Source organism: Lepidochelys olivacea (genome assembly GCF_965140295.1).
Source record: "Lepidochelys olivacea isolate rLepOli2 genome assembly, chromosome: 1".
Classification (NCBI taxonomy): Eukaryota; Metazoa; Chordata; order Testudines; family Cheloniidae; genus Lepidochelys; species Lepidochelys olivacea.
This window is the reverse complement of record NC_140411.1, coordinates 55,879,820-55,903,778: the sequence shown is the minus strand read 5'-3', so window position 1 is coordinate 55,903,778 and position 23,959 is coordinate 55,879,820. Positions and strand designations below refer to the sequence as shown.

At 45.5% G+C, this 23,959-nt stretch overlaps 1 protein-coding gene across 1 annotated transcript in view; it reads left to right on the top strand.

Moving 5' to 3' along the window:
• LHFPL6 (LHFPL tetraspan subfamily member 6) overlaps positions 1 to 23,959 on the top strand; it is a 218,500-nt gene that overhangs the window by 193,067 nt on the left and 1,474 nt on the right. Inside the window, exon 3 of the mRNA XM_084616866.1 lies at positions 5,691 to 5,789. Coding sequence (XP_084472992.1) covers positions 5,691 to 5,789 — 99 coding nt within the window. The remainder of the gene's footprint in view (positions 1 to 5,690; positions 5,790 to 23,959) is intronic.

Genomic DNA, 23,959 nt, shown 5'->3' with positions numbered 1-23,959 from the left:
TGTGATATGCTGAGCTTATCCGCTACTATATGTTGGAGGAAGCAAACAAAACTAGGTTAATTTTATGCTCCCACTATTAAAGTTGAAGTTTTTAAAAAAAAAAAAATGGTCAGGAAGAGAAAATTGCTTCTCTTGTTCCCCCAACTATGTCTTCCCCTCTTCTAGGCCCTTCACTTGCTCCCTAGCGCTTTCTGTTCAAACTCCTTATTCCAGGTTCTGCCCAGCTCTCCCCCATCACATACCCCTGATGATGTTTTAGTCATTGCTTCAACAGCACCAGAACATGACTGATGTTCTAGTCCTTTGTTTCCTTCTTCCGCTCATCATTCTGTGACTTTTTTTTTCCAGACTGTCCCATATCCCCAGAACAGCCTCCCTTCTCCTAGGTACCAAAGAACCACCTTTTTTTCCTTCAGATCTTACCTTAGAACACCCCTCCCCTTCCTTTGTTAATCTCCTGCCCATGCTAACCACTCCCTCTCTCACACCTGATATAATTGTTTAAAAACAACAGCACAAAACTTACAAATAAAAATCTGGAACGACAGTGAAAGAAAGAAAAACACAAAGGGCCAAATTCAGCCCTGTTGTAAACAGATGCATCTCCATTGATACCAGTAAAACTGTGCCTGCATGCACCAGAGCTGAATTTGGCCCATAACCGTGGGTCACACGTGATCTGAATGCTTATGTTCCAACAGTGCGGACTGTCCTCCCCCTTTATTGTCTATTGCCTCCTCTACCCCACCTCCATCATCTATTGTCGTCCTTTGTTTATGACGATGTGCCTTATTTAGGGCCTTTGTGCCTGGCTGCCCCAGGTTTATGCAAGAGGATGGAAAGACTCAAGAAACTTTGTGCCCTGAGCAGTGGCCAGGTACAACTGCAGCTTATGTGTTTTTTTCAGCACAGGTACTGCTCCCTCCTAGTGTGAAATCCTGGCCCAGGTGATGTCCAAAGTAAAATTTCCACTGACTTCAGTGGGGCCAGGATTTCACTCCTCGTGTGCCACAGGAAGTATCATGGCACTTCACAGAGGGCAAGCTAGGAAGGCTACAGCAGCTGTGTCCCTCTGTACCCACCTCACAGGAAGTAATGGAGCTCTGGGCTCATGGATGTGACGTAGTCTCAGGAGTTAGCTGAGACAAAGTAACCTGATTAGCAAACCTGACTGCTTTTCTGATCATTTGCCCTAAGGGGAGGAAAGAGGGTCTTGGAGCTAAGGCATGAAACTGGGATTCAGGAGATCCTGGTTCTATCCCAAACTTCCTGTGCGTTCTTGGGCAAGTCACTTCATACCTCAGTTCCCCAGCTGTAAAATGAGGATAACACTCTTTCCTTATCTCCCAGGGGTGTTGTAAGGCTACATTCCGAGGAGCTCAGATGCTAGGGTTATGTGATGAAACAAGTACCTCCTAGATAGACAAATAACTCCAAGGGGATCCTGAGTGAGAGTTCCTCCCAGAGCTTCCCGTGAATTAGTATAGCTCTGCACTGCCCCAACAGGAGCCAATGCCTATATATTAATAATACCTAGCACTTATATAGCACTTTTCATCGGTAGATCTCAAAGTGCTTTCTAAAGGGGATCAGTATCAGTATCTTCACTTCACAGATGAGGAAACTGAGGCAGCGGAAGGGCGAGTGACTTGCCCACGGTCACCCAGCAAGCCAGTGGCAGAGCTGGGAATAGAACCCAGGTCTTCTTAATCTTGGCCCAGTGCTCCATGCGCTAGGTAAAAGACATGATTACACCTCTAGATTGCAAGCTCTGTAATGATCTTGTTGACCTATAAATCTGCAAAGTGCCATGTGCCCCTGGGTTTATGTAAGTCGTAATAATTATCAAGCTTCTACAAGGCCATTATCAAAATGAAGTTAAAAAATAAAACTATGCAGTATATTTTTAAATGCCCTGTAGAGTCTCCCCTTGTAAAGCTGCAACCAAAAGTTCACCATCACTAGCTAGACCAGGGGCAGGCAAACTTTTTGGCCTGAGGGCCGCATCGTGTTTCTGAAATTGCATAGAGGGCTGGTTAGGGGAGGCTGTGCCTCCCCAAACAGCCAGGCATGACCTGGCCCCCGCCCCCTATCCGACCCCTACTTCTGGCCACCCTGGGACCCCCGCCCCATCCACCAACACCCCACACACATCCCCTGACCACCCCCTGGACCTCCTGCCCCATCCAACCTCCCTATTCCCCACCCTCTGACCACCCCGACCCCTATCCACACCCCCGGCCTCCCCTGCCCTCTATCCAACCCCTCCCCGCTTACCGCACTGCCTGGAGTACCGGTGGCTGGCAGCACGGCTGCACCAGGACAGGCAGCCTCACCGTGCAGCACAGAGCACCACCGGGTCAGGCCCGGCTCTGCAGTTGTGCTGCCCCAGGAGCTCGCAGCCCAGAGCATTGCGTTGGCGGCACAGTGAGCTGAGGCTGCAGGGGACGGGGAACAGCAGGGGAGGGGCTGGGGGCTAGCCTCCCGGGCCAGGAACTCAGGGGCCGGGTAGGACAGTCCCCCGGGCTGGATGCGGCCCACAGGCTGCCCACCTCTGAGTTAGACGCTGCCCTTTCAGCAGCAGGGGCAGCAACAGCGGAGAAGAAAGTTTGATAAAAATGTTACATCTTTGCAATGATCATGGCCTTGTGACGATTACAAAATACACATCCATTCTGGGTGGCATGAGGGGCTGACAAATCAGCACAGGTGAATGTTAAGCTTCCAGCATAGGTTCAAAAGTTCACTTGCTTTTGCCGAAATGGTTCATGGAAAATCGTATGTTCTAGGTTCCGGAGATACGAATTCATAGACTTTAAATCAGTCTATTTTGGCCCTAGACTACGTGAAAGCGAGAAAAGCAATGAAGGATTAGAATGGTTAGGCTTGATGGTTGGTTTACTTTTTCATGTTGGAACAATTATAGAGCATGACTGATTGTTGCATTAATTAATCAGAAGCAGTCATCTTTTAAATGCTGTGATTAACGTGGCACCTGTTTAACCGTATGCTGAATTTTCCAAACAAAATATGTAGCAGTTTTGAAGCATAAAAAGGAAAAGTTAAATCCAAGCTAGCTACAGAGTTTCTTTTCCACTGGACTGACAGCGTATGTCTACAGAGCAATGTAAGCACAGGCGAGAGCCTGGGCTCTAGCCTAATCCGCCTTGCATCCACACACCAATTGTGTTAATCTGAGGCTTGAACCTAGGGTTCCAGGACCATGAAGAGCTGGAGGGTGTGAGCCCATGTTAAGATGGGACCTAGGGTCTGAGCCCTATTGCTTTCCTGCCTGCACACAGCCCTGGATTGACTTGGGTCCTGTAAATTCTATGGATGTATCCCAGAGTTCCCTGGGGCAACTTTCTTAGTCTTCTCTATGCAACAATCTGTGGTGCAGTCTATTAAGGGCAGCAGCTCAGGTCAGCGTTAACCCATTGTCTGCTGAGCACCAGTCTGCAAGGGCACTATCAGAGAGCCTGCAGGGTTTTCAGTGGAGACAGATCAGAAGAAGCGTTTTGCAAAGAGAGCTACTTCCTGGTCAGAAGAGCACAGCCAGATTTTGGTGCATGCTGCCTGGGCACCCCTGAACATGCAGACCCAGGGAGCACGGTGTGGGGCCAAGAGTGGAGCAGGCACTAAGTGGTGCCCTGCAGGGATGGGGAGCAGCAGAGTTCCCGGCTCAGCATGGTTGGGGGAGGGAAGACCCCCGACATCCTGGCTGCTCCCCCTCCCTGCAGGGAGCCGCTGAGTCCCTGCTCTGCTCTCAGGCCCTCCCTGGGTTCTGTGTGTGCAGGGACGCACGGGCAGCAATGCAGAGTCAGGGCAGCAAGCGAGAGCCAGCCTGAAACTTCCCCACAGCCTCCTGCAGCTCCAGCTCCTCCTCGCTGCTGCACAGAGTTTGCCTGCAACAGGGAGCAAAGCTGACAGGCAGGAGGCGGCTGCCAGGATGTTGGAGGTCATCTCTCCCCATGCCAAGCTGAGATGGAGGCTCTGCCGCTTCCCAGCCCTGCAGGGCAGCCACTTGGTCCTGCTCCACTCTGTCGCTTGCTCCCAGGTCTCCCTGCCCTCCCTGGGGCTGCACGTGCAGGGGCACCCACGCCCTGTGAGGGCCATGAATGGGAGCCGGCCCCAAAACTTCCCCAGCCTCCAAGGGAGCCTTATCTCTGGCTCCAGGGCTGAAAAGGGGGCAGGGAGCAGGGATCCCCAAGGGGTGCTAGAGAAAGAGAGAGAGTGTGATTTTCCTCTGAAAGCTACATTTTATGTCAAAGTTCAAAACAAACAGACAAAAATAAATAAAAAACCCAACCAAACACAAATACCTTAATTGAACGTCCCATTTTAAAAATGAAGAATTGCAAAATTTCACTTTAATAGTTTGACAGCCCTAGAGACTGATGTCCTGGTGAGCCTCAGAACAGGTGCACATGGGCATTTTCCTGCCCATGTGACTCAGCCTAGAGGCAGAGTGCCCACTTCTCAGATTAGATGGTAGTTTAGTATAAAACAGGGGTGGGCAAACTACGGCGCAGGGGCAGCATCTGGCCCTTCAGATGTTTTAATCTGGCCCTCGAGCTCCTGCCAGGGAGCAGGGTCTGGGGTTTGCCCCGCTCCATGCATGCTGTGTCTCTGCTCGGCTCCCGGAAGCAGCAGCAGGGGCCTGCCTCTGGCGTCTACATGCAAGGGCAGCCAGGGGGCTCCACATGCTGCTCCTGCCCGAAGCATCGCCCCCACATCTCCCATTGGCTGGCAACCATGGCCCATAGATGCTGCCCCTGCAGCTCCCGTTGATGGGGCAGTGCGCAGAGCCGCCTGGCTATGCTTCCGTATAGGAGTCAGAGGTAGGACATGCCACTGCTTCCGGGAGGTGCTTGAGGTAAGTGCCACCGGGAGCCTGCTCCCCTGACCCCGTCCAGCGCCCTAACCCCCTGCCCCAGCCCTGATCCCCCTCCCACACTCTGAACTCCTAATTTCTGGCCCCACCCCAAAGCCCGCACCCCCAGCCGGAGCCCTCACCCCTTCCTGCACCCCAACTCCCAATTTCATAAACATTCATGGCCCACCAGACAATTTCCATACCCAGATGTGGCCCTCAGGCCAAAAAGTTTACCCACCCTAGCATAAAGCCTTCTCAAACTGCAGTCAGCCTACTGAAACAGCCACCAAAGGAGCTAATGATGCAGTTTACGTACCCATGCTCTGTATGGGTACTGGAGTCCCATCAATAGCACCGTCACAGTTAGGGCAGTAGAGTTTTCCCACAATGCAACACATTCATAGGACTAGAGTGTCCACACCAGGGGAGGAAGGGCATTAGGCACTCTGACAGTTACTTTGACTCAGGTCTGTGCACTGTAGTGTGGACCTCAGAGCCCAAGGTTCAAGCATGGGTCCAAAAATCCTTACCTAGGGTTAAAAGGCAGTGTAGACGCTCAAGGTTCCCAGACACAGGTTAGCTGACTTAGGTCCCACTAACCCTAGGCTTACATTGCTGTGTAGACATATCCACAGTAGAAGGTGTGGTAGAGAAAGCGATACATGCTTTGCCAGTGGTCCCAGCATAGGTAGCCTCATGATAAGAAGTTAATGTGACCCTTTCATGTAATTCCAAGTATTGATTTTACCTGCAGGCCTTAGTTACGGTAATGGTCATGGATTGTATTAAGTCTTGTTTTCCTTTCTCTCCATAGGCTTGTTGATTGGCTCTGGCTGTGCTCTCTATCCTTTGGGTTGGGACAGTGAAGAAGTTAGACAGACCTGTGGTAACCTTTCCAACCAGTTTGAATTGGGTAAGTAATTGTCAATGAATTGGAGTTCCTTTAAATTCGAGCTCATTTATTGTCTCTAAATGTAGAGAGGGGCCTGGAGAACATGCTTACTGAGAGCAATCCTTGCATATTTGCCGGCTGCTACTGTGTATATTATTCTATTGCTTAATGTAGTGTGCTAGGGCATGGGACTCCTTAAATCTTTACTATTGATATTTTCCCCATGGAAAATCACAGATATCATCAAAAGGAAAACCTCTTTTTGAAAGCAGAATTTCTGAAGAGAAATTAGAAGCAGTTACATCAAAAGAGACTGAGGGATGACAGGAGACAGCAGATTAGATGTGAATTTGGCATATGGCAGCAAAAACATCAGTGGAAGTTTTAGCTGCATGTGTGTGTGGACGGGGGAATCCATGGTTTACATCTGAGAGGTATAAAGGGGCCAATCGTGGAGAGATGCCATTGGCTGCTCAAGTACATTGAACTCAAATGTCTAAATAAATGTGCAGGAACTTCTTCACTTCCAACTCCTTTAAGCAAATCAGCGGGGTCACTCTGTAAATTCTTTCATGACCTGCACTTGGTGGAGCTCGTAATTCCCTGACAATAGTTCCTCTCTAAAGGACTCTGGCATACTTATCAATCTCTTCTTGCCCGTGGGGGTAAGGACAAAACTAGAATGTTTCTTAATTTTGCACAAATATTTTAACCAGGTCTACAGCCAAACCATCCCTACCCGAGAGATGTTTGTCCTTGGCTCATAAAGCTTACTTAGGAACCTCTGCAAAGTTTTGACCTTGGGATGCAACAGATTGCCCTTAATGTCATAGATGGAAGAAAATATGCACTAAACATAGTAATAGCCAAGAATATTTGAATTAAGAAATTCATTTCAAGACAGGATAATGTTTTCAGAGGGTAGACTGAGGTATCCAGGCCAAGAGACTATTTTTGGCCTGGATACCTCAGTCTACCCTCTAAAAACATTATCCTGTCTTGAAATGAATTTCTTAATTCAAATATTCTTGGCTATTACTATGCTTAGTACATATTTTCTTCCAATGAAATATAAAAATTCCTTCAATTATTCTACGAATATTTGCTGTATGCAAACATTAAGGACGGAGAGGAATTAAAAAAAAGGAATACGTAGGTTAACAATGAGGGCAAAGTTCCTGAGAGCGAAATCAATCATACTGTGGAATGGTCTCTCAAAGGAAGTAGAGGAACTCCATTGCAGGTTAAGATGAGACAGAACACTAGAAAGTAGATTGCAGGGAACAATCCTAACAGGTCTTGTGCACCTCTGATTTCAATTATTTCATTCTAAGTACCACCAAGTACTTCTTGCCAAAGTACAGCAAACAGCTACATGTCTATGCTCTTTCTTGGGAAAAGACTATATAGACTGTTGTGTGGTAACTTGAGTTCTTTTTGATGGCAGTGGCTACAAGAAGTTCCTAGAATAATTTTATGTTTAAATAATTCCTTGGTGGGAGAGCTGTGAATTCAGCGAGTTTAGAAGCACCCTCTGCCCTTTCTTGTCCCCTTGATCATGACTCATGAGCCTGGCATGCGAATAAGTCAAGCTATTGTAACAATACATTCAATAAAAGAACCCTTCTGAAAATTCGACTGTCAGCTTTTTCTTCCAGGAATGCATAAGGAATATGAACGGGGGACATAATAATAATTGTGATGCTTGATACTCTGACCATATTTTCTGGATTTCAAGGCTATTAGGCACCTATTATGCATACCTAAGTTTGACTAAGGTCCTGGTTGTGCTGACTGTTAGAATCTTATGTTACCATAGTAATTAACAGATTATAACGAGACCAGAAATCTGCTAAAAGTCTCTCGTCAGTATACCTTGCCTGAATTTAAATGCTTGGTTTTATATTTAAATTGGCCAGCGGTGGTGCGGAGTTACCCAGGACATTGGCAGGGGAGAGGTGGAGTACTGGACCTGCAGATTAGCTAGGTTGCTCATTTCTTTTCATTTAAGCTTTACAATTACCGGTAACCCAAGCCTAGGCTTTAGTTAATCATTAGAGACTGGTGTTCTCATGATAGCTTTAGGGCCAAAGCCAGCGTTTCACAGAATCCGTCTCACTAAGTCTCAAGATGCATTTGAGTAATCATTGCTTTCATTTGAATACTTAATTGGATCAATCAGCATTCATTTGATTTTTCCTTTTGAATCAGTGGGACCAGTTGCCTTCAGAATTGCACACAAATTGCATTTAAACGCTATGCACAGAAAGAGGAGCGGTGAGTGCGGTGGGACAGAGGCTTATCAGCCTCTCCCAGTGGGTGTGTATGCAGTTCCTGCTGTCACCTCTTCACCCTTGTGCAGGAGCTAGCTAGAATCACGTTGGAGCATAACTCCTGCTCCAGGCTCATACTCTCACAGGTGCTAGCTGTCTGCAAGGGCAGAAAGCTGGCCAGGCACTGAGCAGGAGAGCATGCTGCATCGTCTTCAAGCATGCTGCTCTAGTATGGGCACCCTAGGAGCACCTGAAAGACAGATGGATGGTCCAAAGGGGTGGCAGAATGGAACCCCACTGGACTCTGTATAAGATGAGCCAAGAGAACTTGGAGACCCTTCAGAAAGGAAAGCGTGGAACTGGGCAACAAAATCATCCACCCACAACAAATCACACAGACAAATCAGCAACATCATAGCAAAGACTACTGATAGCTCCAATAAAATGGACAGACACCTGGCATTCATCCTTCACTAGTAGCCATCAGCTAAGGTGGTTAACTTCATTTCTAGGACTGGAACTAGACTGACAGGGATTCAGGAAGTCAGATAGTTCTAGATGAACCCAGCATTACCCCAGCACAATCTTCTGGGTTACCTTCCCCCAAAAGAGAAAGCTAGAGGCAAAATGGTATTTGGCAAACTTGTCTTAGTTACACCAAGTGATGATTTCTTAGGCATAACCACCACTTACAAAATGGCTAACAGGCCAGTTCTGCTGGTCTGACGGGGCCAAGAATAAGCTATTTTTGGCCTCCACTACAGTAACATGTTAGGAATGTAAACTTCTCTGTGCTACATTTGAATGGGTTTTGAGTAAATTTTCTGCCACTGACCCATTAGTCTGTAACAAATTAACTAGCCAGGGAGGAGGCTATCTGTATACCTTTGAGGACGGTGAAGAGAAAGGTGGTGACAGGGACAGTATATGAGAAACCAAATAGAGAAACGAACAAGGAATTGAGTCAACACCCAATGGTGGCAGAAAACAACTGGAGCACTCTAGACTCTCCAGAGAACCTGCTAGGACTGACAGAATTGACATGGAGCTGCTGCAAGAAGCATGGGCCAGGAGATGAGCTGCAGGAAGCAGCAAAGGCCAAGAAGGATCTGTTGTGACCTTAGGGAGCCCCAGTTTCAGTCAAAGCCAGGACAGCAAATGGGTTAACTGGAAAGGGAGCTGGGAACTACATGGTGGAAGAAGGACTGGGGCAGTTTGGAGAAAGATGACAACTGTCCTGGTGCTGGATCTTTAGGATGGGTGTATGAGAAGAATGGGCTGGTGAGTCTGGGATTTCAAGTAATGAGATTAAAAAAAGTGGCTGAATTTTGCATCATATAAGACAAGGCTAGCCAGAAATCTTCAGGAATTAACAGTTGAATGTAGTGGGCTTAAAAAAAGAAACGCAACGCCCCAATTACAAAATGATATAGATGTACTTTGAAGACAGATAGGGAAAATAGTAACAGTGTATGATCCTTAGTGGGTGTGTAACCCACACGCCTCCTGGGTGTGGTGTTCTGGCCTATCTAGTGACACCGAGACCACAGAAAGAGAGATCAAATGAGTCTGCTCAATAGCCTTAGCTAACAGTGCGTTGGCTTTTAGCTCATGCAGTAGAGGCTCATGCACTAAGCTCCAGAGGTCCCCGGTTCGATCCTGCCCGACAATGCCTGGGGTCTGTCAGCGTTACAGGTACATTTGAGAAGTGCTTCTCCATGTCTGCAGGAACATTGACAAAGGCATCAGGCTAATTAGACACTCCAACTACAGCCAAGATAGGCCATATTGTGAAGGGACAACAAAACCCCACTTATATGTACATTTCAAAGTGGCATTTAATGTGGCTGCAGGAAAACTATTCATGCTTTTAATCTACATACAAGTGGATTTTTGTATACTTTTCCAGAAACCCTGACTTGGCACTATTTAGCATGCCCCATAGTTTGATGCTTTCCTTGAAATTTATTTAAAAGTGAACTGTGCATTTTATTCAGTTGGGTTTGACTGGTAACACAATGTACAACATCTACATTTTTAATCAAAAGAAAATATTGGTACAGATCAAGGCATACACAAATGGAGTTGTGTTTTAGCTGAATATATACGGCCAAGTAGAATTCATGTAGTCCTATCACGGATCAAACATCCATATCGGTAGAAGACCCTGCAATATACTAGACTCATGCACTAATGCTTTTTTTTGCCTGTCAGAAAGAAAGCTACAATAATAAATTATCTAAATTAGCATTTGGTTGCAGGCTAACGCAGTTGGCACAGATGATATGCCAGTCATAAGCAAGGAGCATAAGTACCAAGGGATTCTTATTCTTCCACAAATATATAGGGAAGGATCAAAGTCATTCCCATCTCCTGTTACAGCATATGCTGTTATTTATTCATTATTTATATTGTGGAGCTGCCCAAAGGCCCCAATCAAGATCAGAGCTCCATTGTGGTTCTGAGCTGCTAGTTGAAAGAAGTTAAGTTGATTCAGATATACAGGATCATATTTACAGCAAGAGTAATTAGCAAGTCATTTTCTCTAAATGGATCTCATCCAAACAGTTGTAGAACACATTTAATTTGGTCTGGGCTAGATGCAGTACTTCAAAAACACACCACCACATCACGCAGAAGTAACAGCTGAAAAGTGAAGTTCCCAGCAGAGAAAGGTTTGACAGGTTGGTGAGAGCTTGTCAAGAACCAAAAGGAATTTGCATCAGAATTAGGACTGTGCAAAAGACTTGCGACAGCTTTTAGATTTTGCAAAATCTGAGCCACCATTATGAAAAGTTTCTGAAATGCTGCCGCTTTACTTAAAAGCCGGGGGAATCTGTGTGGGTCAGAGGAGACTTTCAGAGACAAAAATAGGAGTAAGACGCCCAACTTCTTTTGCTGTTCAAGGAGAGTTGGGCCCCTTGAATAGCACACTGAATGGTGACTTAAGAGATGTGGGTTCTGTTCCCAATTCTACCACCTCCCTGCTGGATCACCTTGTCTCCGTGCAGTTTCCCCATCTGTAAAATGGTGGTGGTAATTCTGACCCTCCTTTGTAAAGCACTTTGAGATCTACTGATGAAAAGTGCTAGGTATTATCATTATTAATGGCCTTTTGTGTTTGACAATCACCTTCAAGACCATTTCTGAACTGAATCTCCAGGGAAATATCTATAATTATTTATACAAATCCAGAGATGCCACCAAAATGTTTTTTACATCAGTTCTAAATGACTTTAAAATAAACATCACATATTAAGTTTGACTTACAAAACTGAGCCTTAGCTGGCATTTAGTGGGATAGTCCTGAAATGATAGGGTGACACCTAGAAAGTATATTTCTACAGGTCAGTATGTTATCAAAGGCTTAGTCCACTGTAGTTTTCATTTTTTCCAGACATGGGGCTCTCACCACTTTCCTTGGAAGATTACTGTACAATTGGCTCAATTTCATGGTTTCTTCCTCTGCTCAACTTTTTTCTGGTCTGTGATCATAGATATTAGAGCATCCTGCAGACACTCTTCTCCCATTCATTGAGGTTTGCTTGTATTTTACTACACCATGGACTCTAGTGTAACTTTTTGTTTTTAAATGTGTGAGGTTTAGCCTTTACATATAAAGGCAACAGTGATCTCAAACCAGCTGTGCTCCATTGCTTTGAGCATTCAGAGATTTAACTAAAAGAAACAGATCTTGAGGAGATGTTCTTAGCATCTTCTCTCTCTATTAGTACTCTGAGATATCTCAGAGCCTCTACTTTTTGCTCACTTTGCTTTGGCAGATTGAACTCTTCAGACACAGGCATTTCCTTTTTGCGAGCCATATTCTGGAAGTTGCATGCTGCTGCAAAGGCTTGACGGGCTTTCAATGGAGAGTGTTACAATATGACCCAGTCCCCTTCCCCACCCCCGCAGAGTTTGTTGTGACTGGACCCAGTCACTGGGTACCACATGCTTCCAAGCAAGTTGGGTGTGGGATAGAAGCTAGTCACTGTTTCTAGATCTGGGACTCTTAAGGCATACTCCTGGGCTCAGACAGCTTATCTAACCTCTTCCTTCTGATGTGGGATGTTGCCATCAAGCTTTCCTAGACCCTGAAACTGTAGTCAGACCTCCTGAGCCCCTAGTCACTGACAGATTCTCCCCCTGTGTTCTACCTAGGTTGTGGGTTCTCTGGACTTACCAGTTTAACCCCTTTGTAGCAGGACAAGACTCACCAGTGCAGCACCTCCTGCTGGTTATCCTGGGAATTTGCTTTTTTCCCTCAAGTGTTGGAGCACCCTCTGCAGGCCGGTGTCTTGCCTGCTGCTGGCCCCGTGTCCCTCCCAGACCCCCTTTCCCTCAGGGTTCTGCCCCAGCAGGACCCCCACTCTGGGTCTCCCTTCCCAGGGAGCCCCCAACCCGCTAGACCCGCCTCACCTCAGTGGCTACTGCCAGTCATCAACTAGCCCCCACTCATTGGGACAGATGTCAGTCTAATGACCACTCATCATAGGCAAGGGGTTAGGACCAGCTGCCTCTGCCTCTGCCTACTCCCAGGCTGCCCCTCTGCAGCCCCAGTACCTTTCATAGGCCTTCAACAATACCTGCAGCCTGGGGGTTTACCAGGCAGGAGCTCCCTTTTGCCCTTCCCCAGCACTGCTCTGTTTCAGGTACCTTACTCTCAGGCAGCTAGCCCTTCCCACTCCAGGACTAGAGTGAGACACCTTAGCTTCTGGCCCTCAGCCCTCTTATAGGGCCAGCTGGACCCTGATTGAGCTGGCCACAGCTGCAGTCAGCAACTCAGTCAGCTTCCCCCAGCTGTTCTTAATTCCTTCCCCTGCTGCAGCCCTCTCCAGGGCTGCTTTTAACCCTTTTTCTGCAGGATTGGGGCAGCCACCCCACTACACCCTTTGAGGACAACATGTAGGAAAGCAAGGAACACAGGCTTAGCAAAGGAATTTCTTAACGTGAGTTACAGATCTTTGAAAACAAGATAAGTCCTGAGGTGCCCCCTTCCCCAGTCTGGTCTCACCCCTCTTGTGAGTCTATCTGTCATCAGTGTTTCAGGCTGGGCAGAGTCTCTCCTTCCCTCTCTGTCCCCAAAGTCCTCCTTACATGTGGTGATGGTCTGCCCCCTGCACAGAGCAGAAACCTATTCCCAAATAGGGCCTCCATCTCCAGGTCACGTGCTCAAACTGTCACCGCCAGTCATTGTTGCTTGCTCACTTGCAGGCCACTGTCTAGAAAGAGTCTGGTACCATGGGGGTGGGCCAGTAGTTGAGTCAGTCAAAGTGGATAGCCCCAGATTGCAGCTTGATGGCTCTCTGTGATGGCCTTTCCACAATGTGCCATACACCTTTCCTAAGCAGGGCAGTTATCTGGAGGCTGCAAGTCCAAACGAATGTGGTCACACTGCCAATATTTCAACACAGGTATAATACAGACTTCAGAATTTGATAGTCATATCTCACCCCTCTCCATCATGTTCTGTGCTAGGCATACATCTAAACTTCATTCTAAATATCTCAGAATTTCTTTCTGTCAAGGGATATGTTTGTCTAAAAGCTTTATTATAATTTCCCTTTGCTGCTTCCAGAGGGTTGGAAGAGAGGATCACAAGAGAACTATTTAACTGATAGGCACTATTGCCTTAAAATAATTATTATAATAAATTGCCTTTATAAACAGTACAGTTACTAAAGAACACAAAAGTCATCTCTTTGGGAAAACTGCAAATATAGAACAGCTTTGTCAAACAGCTAGGTGGCATTTCAGCATCCTGGCTGAGCATCGACATCCAAAGGATAAGACTGTGGAGAAGAGATTTAGAAACCAGGATGTTTTTTAGAACACTATTAACTATAAAAGATTTTTAAACTATTTGTCATGAACAGTCAGAAATCTGACTTCTGTTCACAAGTTATCTACAAACAGATGGAGATTTTTTTCCTGGGGTGTGGTAGGACCGCAGGGCCTTCTGGAGGGCCTCAATGGGCCTGGTACACCCCATCACACCAGACCACACACTAACAGAGAGTGTGTCTCAAGAACCATCTCCCTTCCCATTTGCTATTGCTTTCTTTGAGCAACAAAGCATCATAGCTCAAATTTCAAATATTAAATAGGGTGTCATCTTGTTAAAAATAAGGGGAAAATGTTCAGATAATTTTGAGAAAATCATCAACGTTCTCTGGACAGAGAGGAGCACACTTCACCAAATACATCATTGGTTCCAAATTACTCACTCAGCTGTAGTTTGTACCTTCTCTGTCGTTGACTTCTTCCATGTACCTAACTCCTTTCTGTATGCATTTCAGGATGTAACTTCTACTGCTGCCTTTTGTAGCTTATTTTACATGTCAGAATCGCACTGTGTAAAGAAAAAGAATCTTCAGTTCTTGAACTCTTCTTGGTTTCCTTTCAAAATAATCAGATCCTCTTATCATAGAATCATAGAATATCAGGGTTGGAAGGGACCTCAGGAGATCATCTAGTCCAACCCCCTGCTCAAAGCAGGACCAATCCCCAATTTTTGCCCCAGATCCCTAAATGGCCTCCTCAAGGATTGAACTCACAACCCTGGGTTTAGCAGGCCAATGCTCAAACTGCTGAGCTCTTCTTTATTAGCTGATTATCTTTTCCATTAGCTTTGTGGCATTCAGACCTGCAATTCCTGTACTTATCTCTCTCTTCATTTTTAGTCTCTGATTTAAAAAAAAATACCCTGGTTCATTAAATTATTTCACATTCCCTCCTAGTATTGGACTCTCATGCAAAGCTGGTTACTAGAGTTGCTGCACAAGGTTTCTAAGTAGGAGGGGTTTTTAGATGTGTGGATTAATCAGTGATGTTTGCCATATGCTTTTTAGCACTGTATTTCTCAGTTGGAATAATTCTCAACCCTTTTTTTCTTGGTCTTAGAAAATGGATCCTACTTAAAGCTAAGTTATTAGCATTTGCCAGGTTCTCCAGGCTTCTAGCCCAGTGCAAGTTTTATTGATTTCAACAGTAATCTTATTTTAGGTCTTGCAATTAATGTAATAGGTTCATATCCCAGACACTCCTATATTCTGGAGTTTTCATACATTTCATTTATTGGATATTTTAGATAAAAATCACATGTATTTCCAGAAATGCTTTAAGTACTTGTGATTTTTTTATAGGATGGTATGAGTTGAAAGTATACTACTAAAGCCCCAGGATCTATGTAAACAGATCCCATGTGGAGCCCTGTGGTAGATCAAGGATTAGCCACTCCTCCAGCTGCCTAAATTAACTCTGCTTCATATTTGTCATGCTAAATTTTGGGGAAATCCATGGCATTATGGGAACAATATCATGCCCATGGAAATCATAGCAGAAATTAAGCAAATGATGTCTGTACCCCCATTGACTCAGCCATTCACTCCGTCACTTGTGGATTCATTCACTTGACTGACCATGTATTCACTCATGCAAAAAGCATGGAGATTTATTTCAGAAAGCTGTTAAAGTGATGCACTCCGTAACTCTCACGACAGCTGGGACACACCCACAGCTTTGTGTTGTGGTTGCTTTTCCTATTGTGGGCCAAATTATACTGCTGAGGCATAGCTCTGAGTAAGGAGCAGTGCAGAGAGAAAGACTGCCCCAGGGCAACCACCAGGAGGCACTATACACCATGTCACTCAGAGATCCTGGTTACTGCAGCTCCAAGTCCACCCCTAAGGAGGGGACAGTGTGTGCTCCCTCTATAGCCAGCCAGCTTCACTGACTGGATGTGACCCTGACTCCTTCTTACCCCTCCCTGCTCCCTACAAGGATCCTAGTCCTAGCAGCCTTTGCTTCTAATGGAGCTTGGGCTGTAATTGTTTTTACGTCCTGTACTGGGGACAGGTGGTATGGAGGGAAATGTTCCATGCACCCACTCTGCCCCCCACCCCACTTTGTTCACCTGCAGTATATATTTAAGGGCTGTGACTTGAGAGTTAATCCCCAAACTGATTTCTAGCCGCCCCCCACCCAAATATCAGCAGCGTTAAACCCCATTTTAAAAAATGTCTCGCTGGCTGTCTCCAATCTTGCCTGGGCTGTCGGTGGATGCTGCTGCCCCACTGACCAATCAGAAGGCCCGTAGTTCCAATTATTTATGCTGCCTATCAACTTCCTTGCCAAGAAAACACCAACGAAACCAAAAGCTTTCAAATGGCCAGTGAGCATGCAACACCAGCAGAACGATGAGTCCCCAGCTCCTGTTACTGCCAGACTAAAATAGCCAGAGTCCCTTCCTCTGTCCTGCACTGGAAGGTAAATACTGGTGTATAAAAACTAGTGTAGGCCCTGAGCACAGTATCATTCCAGAACATGCAACTATGATGCATGACAACTTACTTAGATAGGAAAGTATTTTAGGTATTTTTAGATCCTTGGAGAAATTCCATTATCATGAAACTTAAACCATGCCATCCCCACGTGGATTTTTTTCTCTCTCTCCCCCACTCTCACACATTCACTCTCTCTCACACACGCACACAGGATTTTGAGCACTGCCTAGTTATGTAATCGTGGACTTTGCTGTGCCTTTTAGAGCTTTGATTTCAACAACAGAGCATCAAATAAAAAAGCAATATTTATCATGCTTAGCAAGTCAGAGTCCCTCAAGGCAAAATACTGTACCCGATGGATGAATTTAGGCCCCAATCCAGCAAAGCACTTAAGCACATGCTTAACTTTCAGCAGGTGAGTAGTCTCATTGAAGTCACTGCGATAAAAATGAAGTATTTGTTTAAGAGCTTTGCTGGATCAGGGCCCTGCTGTGCTAGCTGCTGTTATAACTGCTATACAAATATAAATCAGGAGAACTAAATGTTTTTGCTCTCAAGTGTATAATTTCTGCTTGTGTATTGCCATTTGATTTGGCCTCTAGCCTAATCATTTGAATATTCTCTATCCTGCCCTTTACAAAACTTTACCACCTTTCTAAATGAGAGAATTTAATGCAAAAGTCATTTCACAGGTTAAACTGCAGCTAAATTGCCCAATTATTAACAACCAACAATCTTTCCTTAGGGTGCAATGGACTAAAATAGCTGGTACATGCAGCAAAATGAAAACACTGGAGCTAAAACATAAACTAGAGCATCCCCTCCACCATGAAATACAAGATTACAAGGGGAGTACCATTGTTTCAGTGTAACACTTGGCCATTTGTGGTAGATGATCGTTAATTTCAGCAGGTAAATTTGAAACATTTTATTGTTGGCTTGAGAACTGTAATTAGAACACTGCAGAGAACACTTCACCCTTTCCAACAGCAGGCTCCTCTTCAGTGTTACAGCTCTGAATGCTGCCCCATTCTGCAGCCTCCACGTATACATCAAGCTATTTTAGCAAGAGATTCCCACTGCTTCTGGCACTCAATGGAACTAATGAGCAGGTTGACTTTTGTGTCACTGTTGCTCTAAGGTCAGTGTCCCAGTGTTCTTTCAACCACCCTGCTGTACTTCCCTGTCCCTTTACTTGTTCCTCTTGACCTTGCTCCCTCTGGCAAGCTTGAAAGAGCAACAGACTGCCTGCCATTCCTTATATGATCAAAGGGGGTGACGGTGTTCCTTGGGGAAAATGGAGCACAGTGAGGGGGGAAACCTTGGCTTGCCAAGTCCAAGGTTGAATGTGCATCCTGTATTTCTCAAGCAACGCTGTGACACTGATCTAGCAGCTGGCTCATCATCCATAAACACATTCCTCACTATACATCTCTCCCTTGTCCTCTGCCAAGATACAAAAGTTGAGTTCACCCCATGCAGAAGTCAAGTCTCCTTATTCCTTCCTGTTTCCCTAAGGGCATGATTGAGACATTCTGAATGATCCCAGCAGGTGAATTTTTGGTCCTGGTTCTTTTAAAGTAGCATTTCAGCCAGAACTTTCTGTATTCGGGATCATCACAAGAAAAAGTGACATATCTCAAGGCAGTGGTAGAATTCTTATTTTGTTGTTTTAGAAGACACATCCTGGGAGTAGCTAGTGACCAAAAGGAACTGTTAGATGGAGTCCATCACCCTTCCAAGACAGACAGAAGCCCCCTGAAAGATGTGTTATGAATACAGGGATTTTCAAACCAGCTTCAGAGATTTAGCCACCCATCTTCCTGAGGCTTTGTGAAGATGTCTGGAGTGGCTCGTGAATGTGAGTGCCAACCTCAGGGCAGACTGTTACAAACCAGGGCACAACCCCCCAAATTGGTTGGTTGTTCTATAATTAGATACCACCAACCAGGTGTCAAGTGTGACTTCTTAAGTACTATAACAGCCTTGAGATGGAGTCAGACAGTCCCCTTGGGCACTTCCAGGCAAGCCTGGCTTTGTGACAGATGGTCCCCTACACCAAAACTCACAATATTCAGGTTACTCCCAGTCCCAAAGGACCAGTCACTGACCCCAGATCAATGGTACCTTAGATACCTCACCAAAGATAACGCTTGTAACCAACCCTGTAAGAAAGAAAATAAAGATTTATTAACTAGGAAAAAGTAGTAAGAGTTATTTACAGGGTTAAAGCAGGTAAACATAAACACACAAATGAGTCACAGTTGTAGGTTTCAAAAAGTAATAGAAGCTGCTGTAATGTGCAAGCTCTGTATGTCCTTTAGGGCTAATCCAAGCTAAACAGCTTGGGGATCCCTTGCTTATGCTTAGAAATATTGCCCTCTCCAAATTCCAAGCAGCATAGTGATACAGAGCCTTCTGGTCAGGGATTTTTATTCCTTTCGCCCAGCATTCAAACAGTAATGGGATGAGGGTTTGTACACATCCTCTCTTCCTGGGTGTGGGGAGAGCAATCAATAGTCTTTTGTCCACTGGCCTTCTGTGGGCCTTCTTTTGTTGGGCAGGAGATGACACCCGTTGTGGTAAACTAGTATTTCACACTTGGTAATGCTTCTCTCCTGACTCGGGGGTGTTTCCAGTTTCATAGAAAACACTACTATAGTTACAAAGCAAACACTTAAATATTACCTTACAGCATGGGGTACAAATATTGTAAGTGAGATTATTGCATATAGCAATTCACAAGCATTTCATACAGTCCACACACTAAATGTCTCTATAAATCTAATACCTATTTTAACAGTACTAACACACAGGTGAGCCCAATTAGTTTCCAGATATGCATTTGTCAGTGTTCAGTGAGGCCTGGGGCCCTTGGCATGACTTGACACCTGGTTTGCCAGCTTCTTTTGAAAATCCCAGCTGAAATTGTTGTTATGCTTGTGTAGAGGCAAAAAGAATGGATTTTTCCATGTACAAGAAATATTTATTAGATAAGAGTTCTCTGTTGTAAAATCCAGCTATCTGCACCAATCATCATCTCTGGGCATGTATCCCAGAGCTTAAAAACATAAAGTACTACAGCAGAATATAATATATATAAAAAAGCTTCCCACTTCCTCAATAGCCTGAGAACATAGCCTGACCTTAGTGACTGCATTCTGCTTGCCTGAATTCCACCTGAGCTTTCCATTGGTTAAAGGATTCTTCTTCACTAACTGTTTTGTGATGTTGCTGTGGATGATTATCAAGCAGTAGATTCTCCCTCCGACGTGGCAAATAAGCTTATTCTGGTGGGAAGGTAGATTGGAAAGGAATGTGGGATCCTTTAGGAAGAAAGGGGGTATATCGGTGTTATAAATTGCTGTCCATAGTCAGGAACACATACTGGAATATGTCCTATACATTAGAGCACCGGCAGGCTAAACTCTTACTTTTGGCTCTGCACCAGCCAGACTTGCCATGCTGTAGGGGAGTTGAAGGATCTCCACACCTGCTCCACAGTGGGACTCAGACCTTTTCTAGGATTGGGTGGCTAATGACATAAGGTCCTGAAGGTCCTCCTTCAGCCAAGCTTCCCACCCTTTGGCAACACTTGAAGGATTCTGGTCCTGCACAGGAGCCACAGAGGCCACCACCAAAGGTGGTATTAATCCTTATGGAGTAGCCACAAAAGTGGGACCTAGCAAGTCGCTAAGTCTGGCTGCCCTCCCAGGGCTGGACTAAGGCGTAGGCTATATAGGCCCATTCATAGAGCCCAGCTCCTCAAGTCATTTGATTGTGTCAGAGTCGCAGCTCTCTTTCTTTTTTTGAAAACAGTTTCCAGGCCTCAGGATTGTGAAGAAAACCCCGAAAACATGCAACAAGTTTAACAGTGCTGTGGTCCTGCAGACAGCCTGACATAATTGCTCTCAGAGGTGAGAGCTTCCCATTCATCTTCACAGGTTCTGAACTCCAATATCTGCTGCAGTGGGAATGCTGCCAACACCACCCAACAGAGAATGAGGTGTGCCCAAAACGCATATGGCAGGCCTGTGGCTTGACACCCCACCCCACCTCCCCGCCTCCGCTATACCCCAGTGCCTGGGGGTAAGCAGCTTCCAACTCTGCCTTTCTAGAGGGCACAGGGGACACTTGCTGTCACCCCTGCTGCTCCAGAGGGAAGGATGGCCCCTGCTGCTGCTCCTGGAGGGAGGAAGAGGGCCTCATGCTGCTGCTCTTGCCTCTATGGGAGGGAAGGGAGTCCTCTGCCAACCCCATTCAAAATGTGCCACGAAAACTGAGCCACAGGGGCCGCTGTGTCATGGTGTGCTTAGGACCCAGGATTGCCTCAATCTGGCCCAAATAAAAATGACCTGTGGGATGGGTAGGTGTCTTGAGGTGGGAGAGCAGATGTCTCCTTTTTCTCCAATAGGGCAGTTTTTCCCAGATAGAGGCTGCACCTTCTCCCATTGACTATTCCATTTCTGAGCTGGTGGTGATCTCAGGCTGCGTGGTCTCCTTTAAATTCCTATACACAATACTGGGAATCTGCCCCCACCCCTCTTCCCAACCCCTGCAACAGAGATGTGATGGCTCTGTGCCTGCAGTGCCTCCTATCCCCAAGGGCATAAGGGAGTGGGCTCCTGGGCTCTATCCCCTGAACAGGGGGAGAGGTCTGGGGAAAGCAGTGGACGTGTTATTCCTTGACTTTAGCAAAGCTTTTGATACGGTCTCCCACAGTATTCTTGCCAGCAAGTTAAAGAACTATGGGCTGGATGAATGGACTGTTATGTGGATAGAAACCTGGCTAGATCATCAGGCTCAATGGGTAGTGATCAATGGTTCCATGTCTAGCTGGCAGCCGGTATCAAGCGGAGTGCCCCAAGGGTCGGTCCTGGGGACAGTTTTTGTTTATTAATGATCTGGAGGATGGCGTGGCTTGCACCCTCAGCAAGTTTGCAGATGACACTACTCTGGGAAGAGTGGTAGATATGCTGGAGGGTAGGGATAGGATACAGCAGGACCTAGACAAATTAGAGGACTGGGCCAAAAGAAATCTGATGAGGTTCAACAAGGACAAGCGCAGAGTCCTGCACTTAGGACGGAAGAATCCCATGCACTGCTACAGACTAGGGACCGAATGGCTAAGCAGCAGTTCTGCAGAAAAGGACCTGGGGTGATAGTGGACGAGAAGCTGGATACGATTCAACAGTGTGCCCTTGTTGCCGAGAAGGCTAACGGCATTTTGGACTGTATAAACAGGAGCATTGCCATCAGATCGAGGGATGTGGAAAAATTGGAGAGTCCAGCGGAGGGCAACAAAAATGATTAGGGAGCTGGAGCACATGACTTATGAGGAGAGACTGCGGGAACTGAGATTATTTAGTCTGCAGAAGAGAAGAATAAGGGGGGATTTGATAGCTGCTTTCAACTATCTGAAAGGGGGTTCCAAAGAGGATGAATCTAGACTGTTCTCAGTGGTACCAGATGACAGAACAAGGAGTAATGGTCTCAAGTTACAGTGGGGGAGGTTTAGGTTGGATATTAGGAAAAACTCTCTCACTAGGAGGGTGGTGAAGCACTAGAATGGGTTACCTAGGGAGGTGGTGGAATCTCCCTCCTGAGAAATTTTTAAGGTCAGGCTTGACAAAGAAAGAAAACAAAACAAAATAAAAAACATCGACCCTTCTGATTTGCGGTCGCTGTGGAAACCAGCCCCACAGCCTCTCTCTCTCTCTCTCTCTCTCTCGCTGGACTTGGCAGGGAGTGGGGCTGTCCGCTCCACTGCTAACCTATTTTCAATGCCAGCAACCTCTACTTTAACTGTCAAGTGTAGTTTTCCCCTGCATTGAAAACAGCTATCTGCCAACCAAGTAAGCTCGGAGGCTTGTCTGACGAACCATTATAGACAGCAGGGGAACAATTTAAATAGTTTTGCTTCTTTCGTTTCTTGAAAGGGTTGTAGGCAAACTAAATCCTCTGAGTGTTCCCAATTTAGGTGAATTAAATATAGGTAGACAGAACAGAAATCAGACGTCAAGAATTATAACATTCAAAAACCAGTCGGAGAACACTTCAGTCTCTTTCGTCTCTCGATTACAGACCTAAAAGTGGCAATTCTTCAATAAAAAAACTTCAAAAACAGACTCCAATGAGAGACTGCTGAATTGGAATTAATTTGCAAACAGGATACAATTAACTTAGGCTTGAATAAAGACTGGGAGTGGATGGGTCATTACACAAAGTAAAACTATTTCCCCATGTTTATTAGCCCCCCCCCCCCCAACTGTTCCTCACACGTTCCTGTCAACTGCTGGATATGCCCCAACTTGATTATCACTACAAAAGTCCCGTCCCCCGCCACTGATGATAGCTCACCTTACCTGATCACTCTGGTTATGGTGTGTTTCATGTTCTCTGTGTATATAAATCTCCCCACTGTATTTTCCACTGAATGCATCCGATGAAGTGAGCTGTAGCTCACGAAAGCTTGTGCTCAAATAAATTTGTTAGTCTCTAAGGTGCCACAAGTCCTCCTTTTCTTTTTGAGAACTCTAGAAGGAGCACTGGACCTCAGGTCAGTAACGAGCAGCCAGCCTCTTAGTTGTATTTGGAACTCCTCTGAAACCCAGAGGAATCCGCTCGGATGATATTTTTCACTTTTTAAAGTCTCTCTTCACCAGCAGCCTAAAACACTCCTGCTCTTTCATTATGCAAAAAGGTAATAAAGGCCCAGTCATTCGCAGCTGCTTGTTTTATGCAGTTTAAGGCAATGTCCTCTCTATTTTAGTGGAACTGTCCAAAACTTGTTGAGTTTCCTTCTTTGGGGAAATGGTGAAGTAGACAGGACATTTTTGCAGTGTAAATTTCACAGTTTTATAAATGTTATTTTAGAAGCATTTTTTTAAAGAAAGGCCCAGAAGCCCTGCTTTTTGTTATGACAGACTTGTATAACTACACTAGAGAAAGGGGCGGGGTTCTGTATCTTCATAGATTCACCAGTTTTGCTTCAGGTGTGAAAATTTCTGACAGGCAGACTCCACAGCTCTGTCCCTTCCAGCAGATTGGCATCAGTCTGAGGAAAGAGGAGTAGTGTACAGTGAAGTCTAAATATCTTTATTCATTGAGGTTTGGAAATGTAGGCTACAATTCTGCAAGAAATGCATGCAGGCAATCCCTTTACACATGTGCAACTGTAACACCAACAGACCCCGGTCGCTGGCGGGCAGGATTGAATCTGGGACCTCTGGACCATCCATTCACAACTACTCAGGAGGAAAAAAAAGTTTCAGAATTTAATATTCCCTTGGCAATAGCCCAGATTCCCTGTTGGATTTGATGCTGTTTAGATTGGTAAAAGGACCCTAGAGAACCTATTTGGCTCAAGTGTACATTCCAACACAGACTTTCTGTCCATATAAACACTATGTAATAAATCCATATTGTAAATATCTCTGAGATCCTGAAGTGCTTATGCCAATTTTCTAATTAGCCATACTATAGACAGGATTCTGTGGATCTGTATCATTTAATGACTTGTACCTTTTTCAGGTGGCCATGTTCAGTGTTTCACTCATTACAGTAGTGCTGAGAAGCACCAGTCAAGACAAGTGTGTTAAGCACTACATAAATGCATAAGATGACGCAGTCA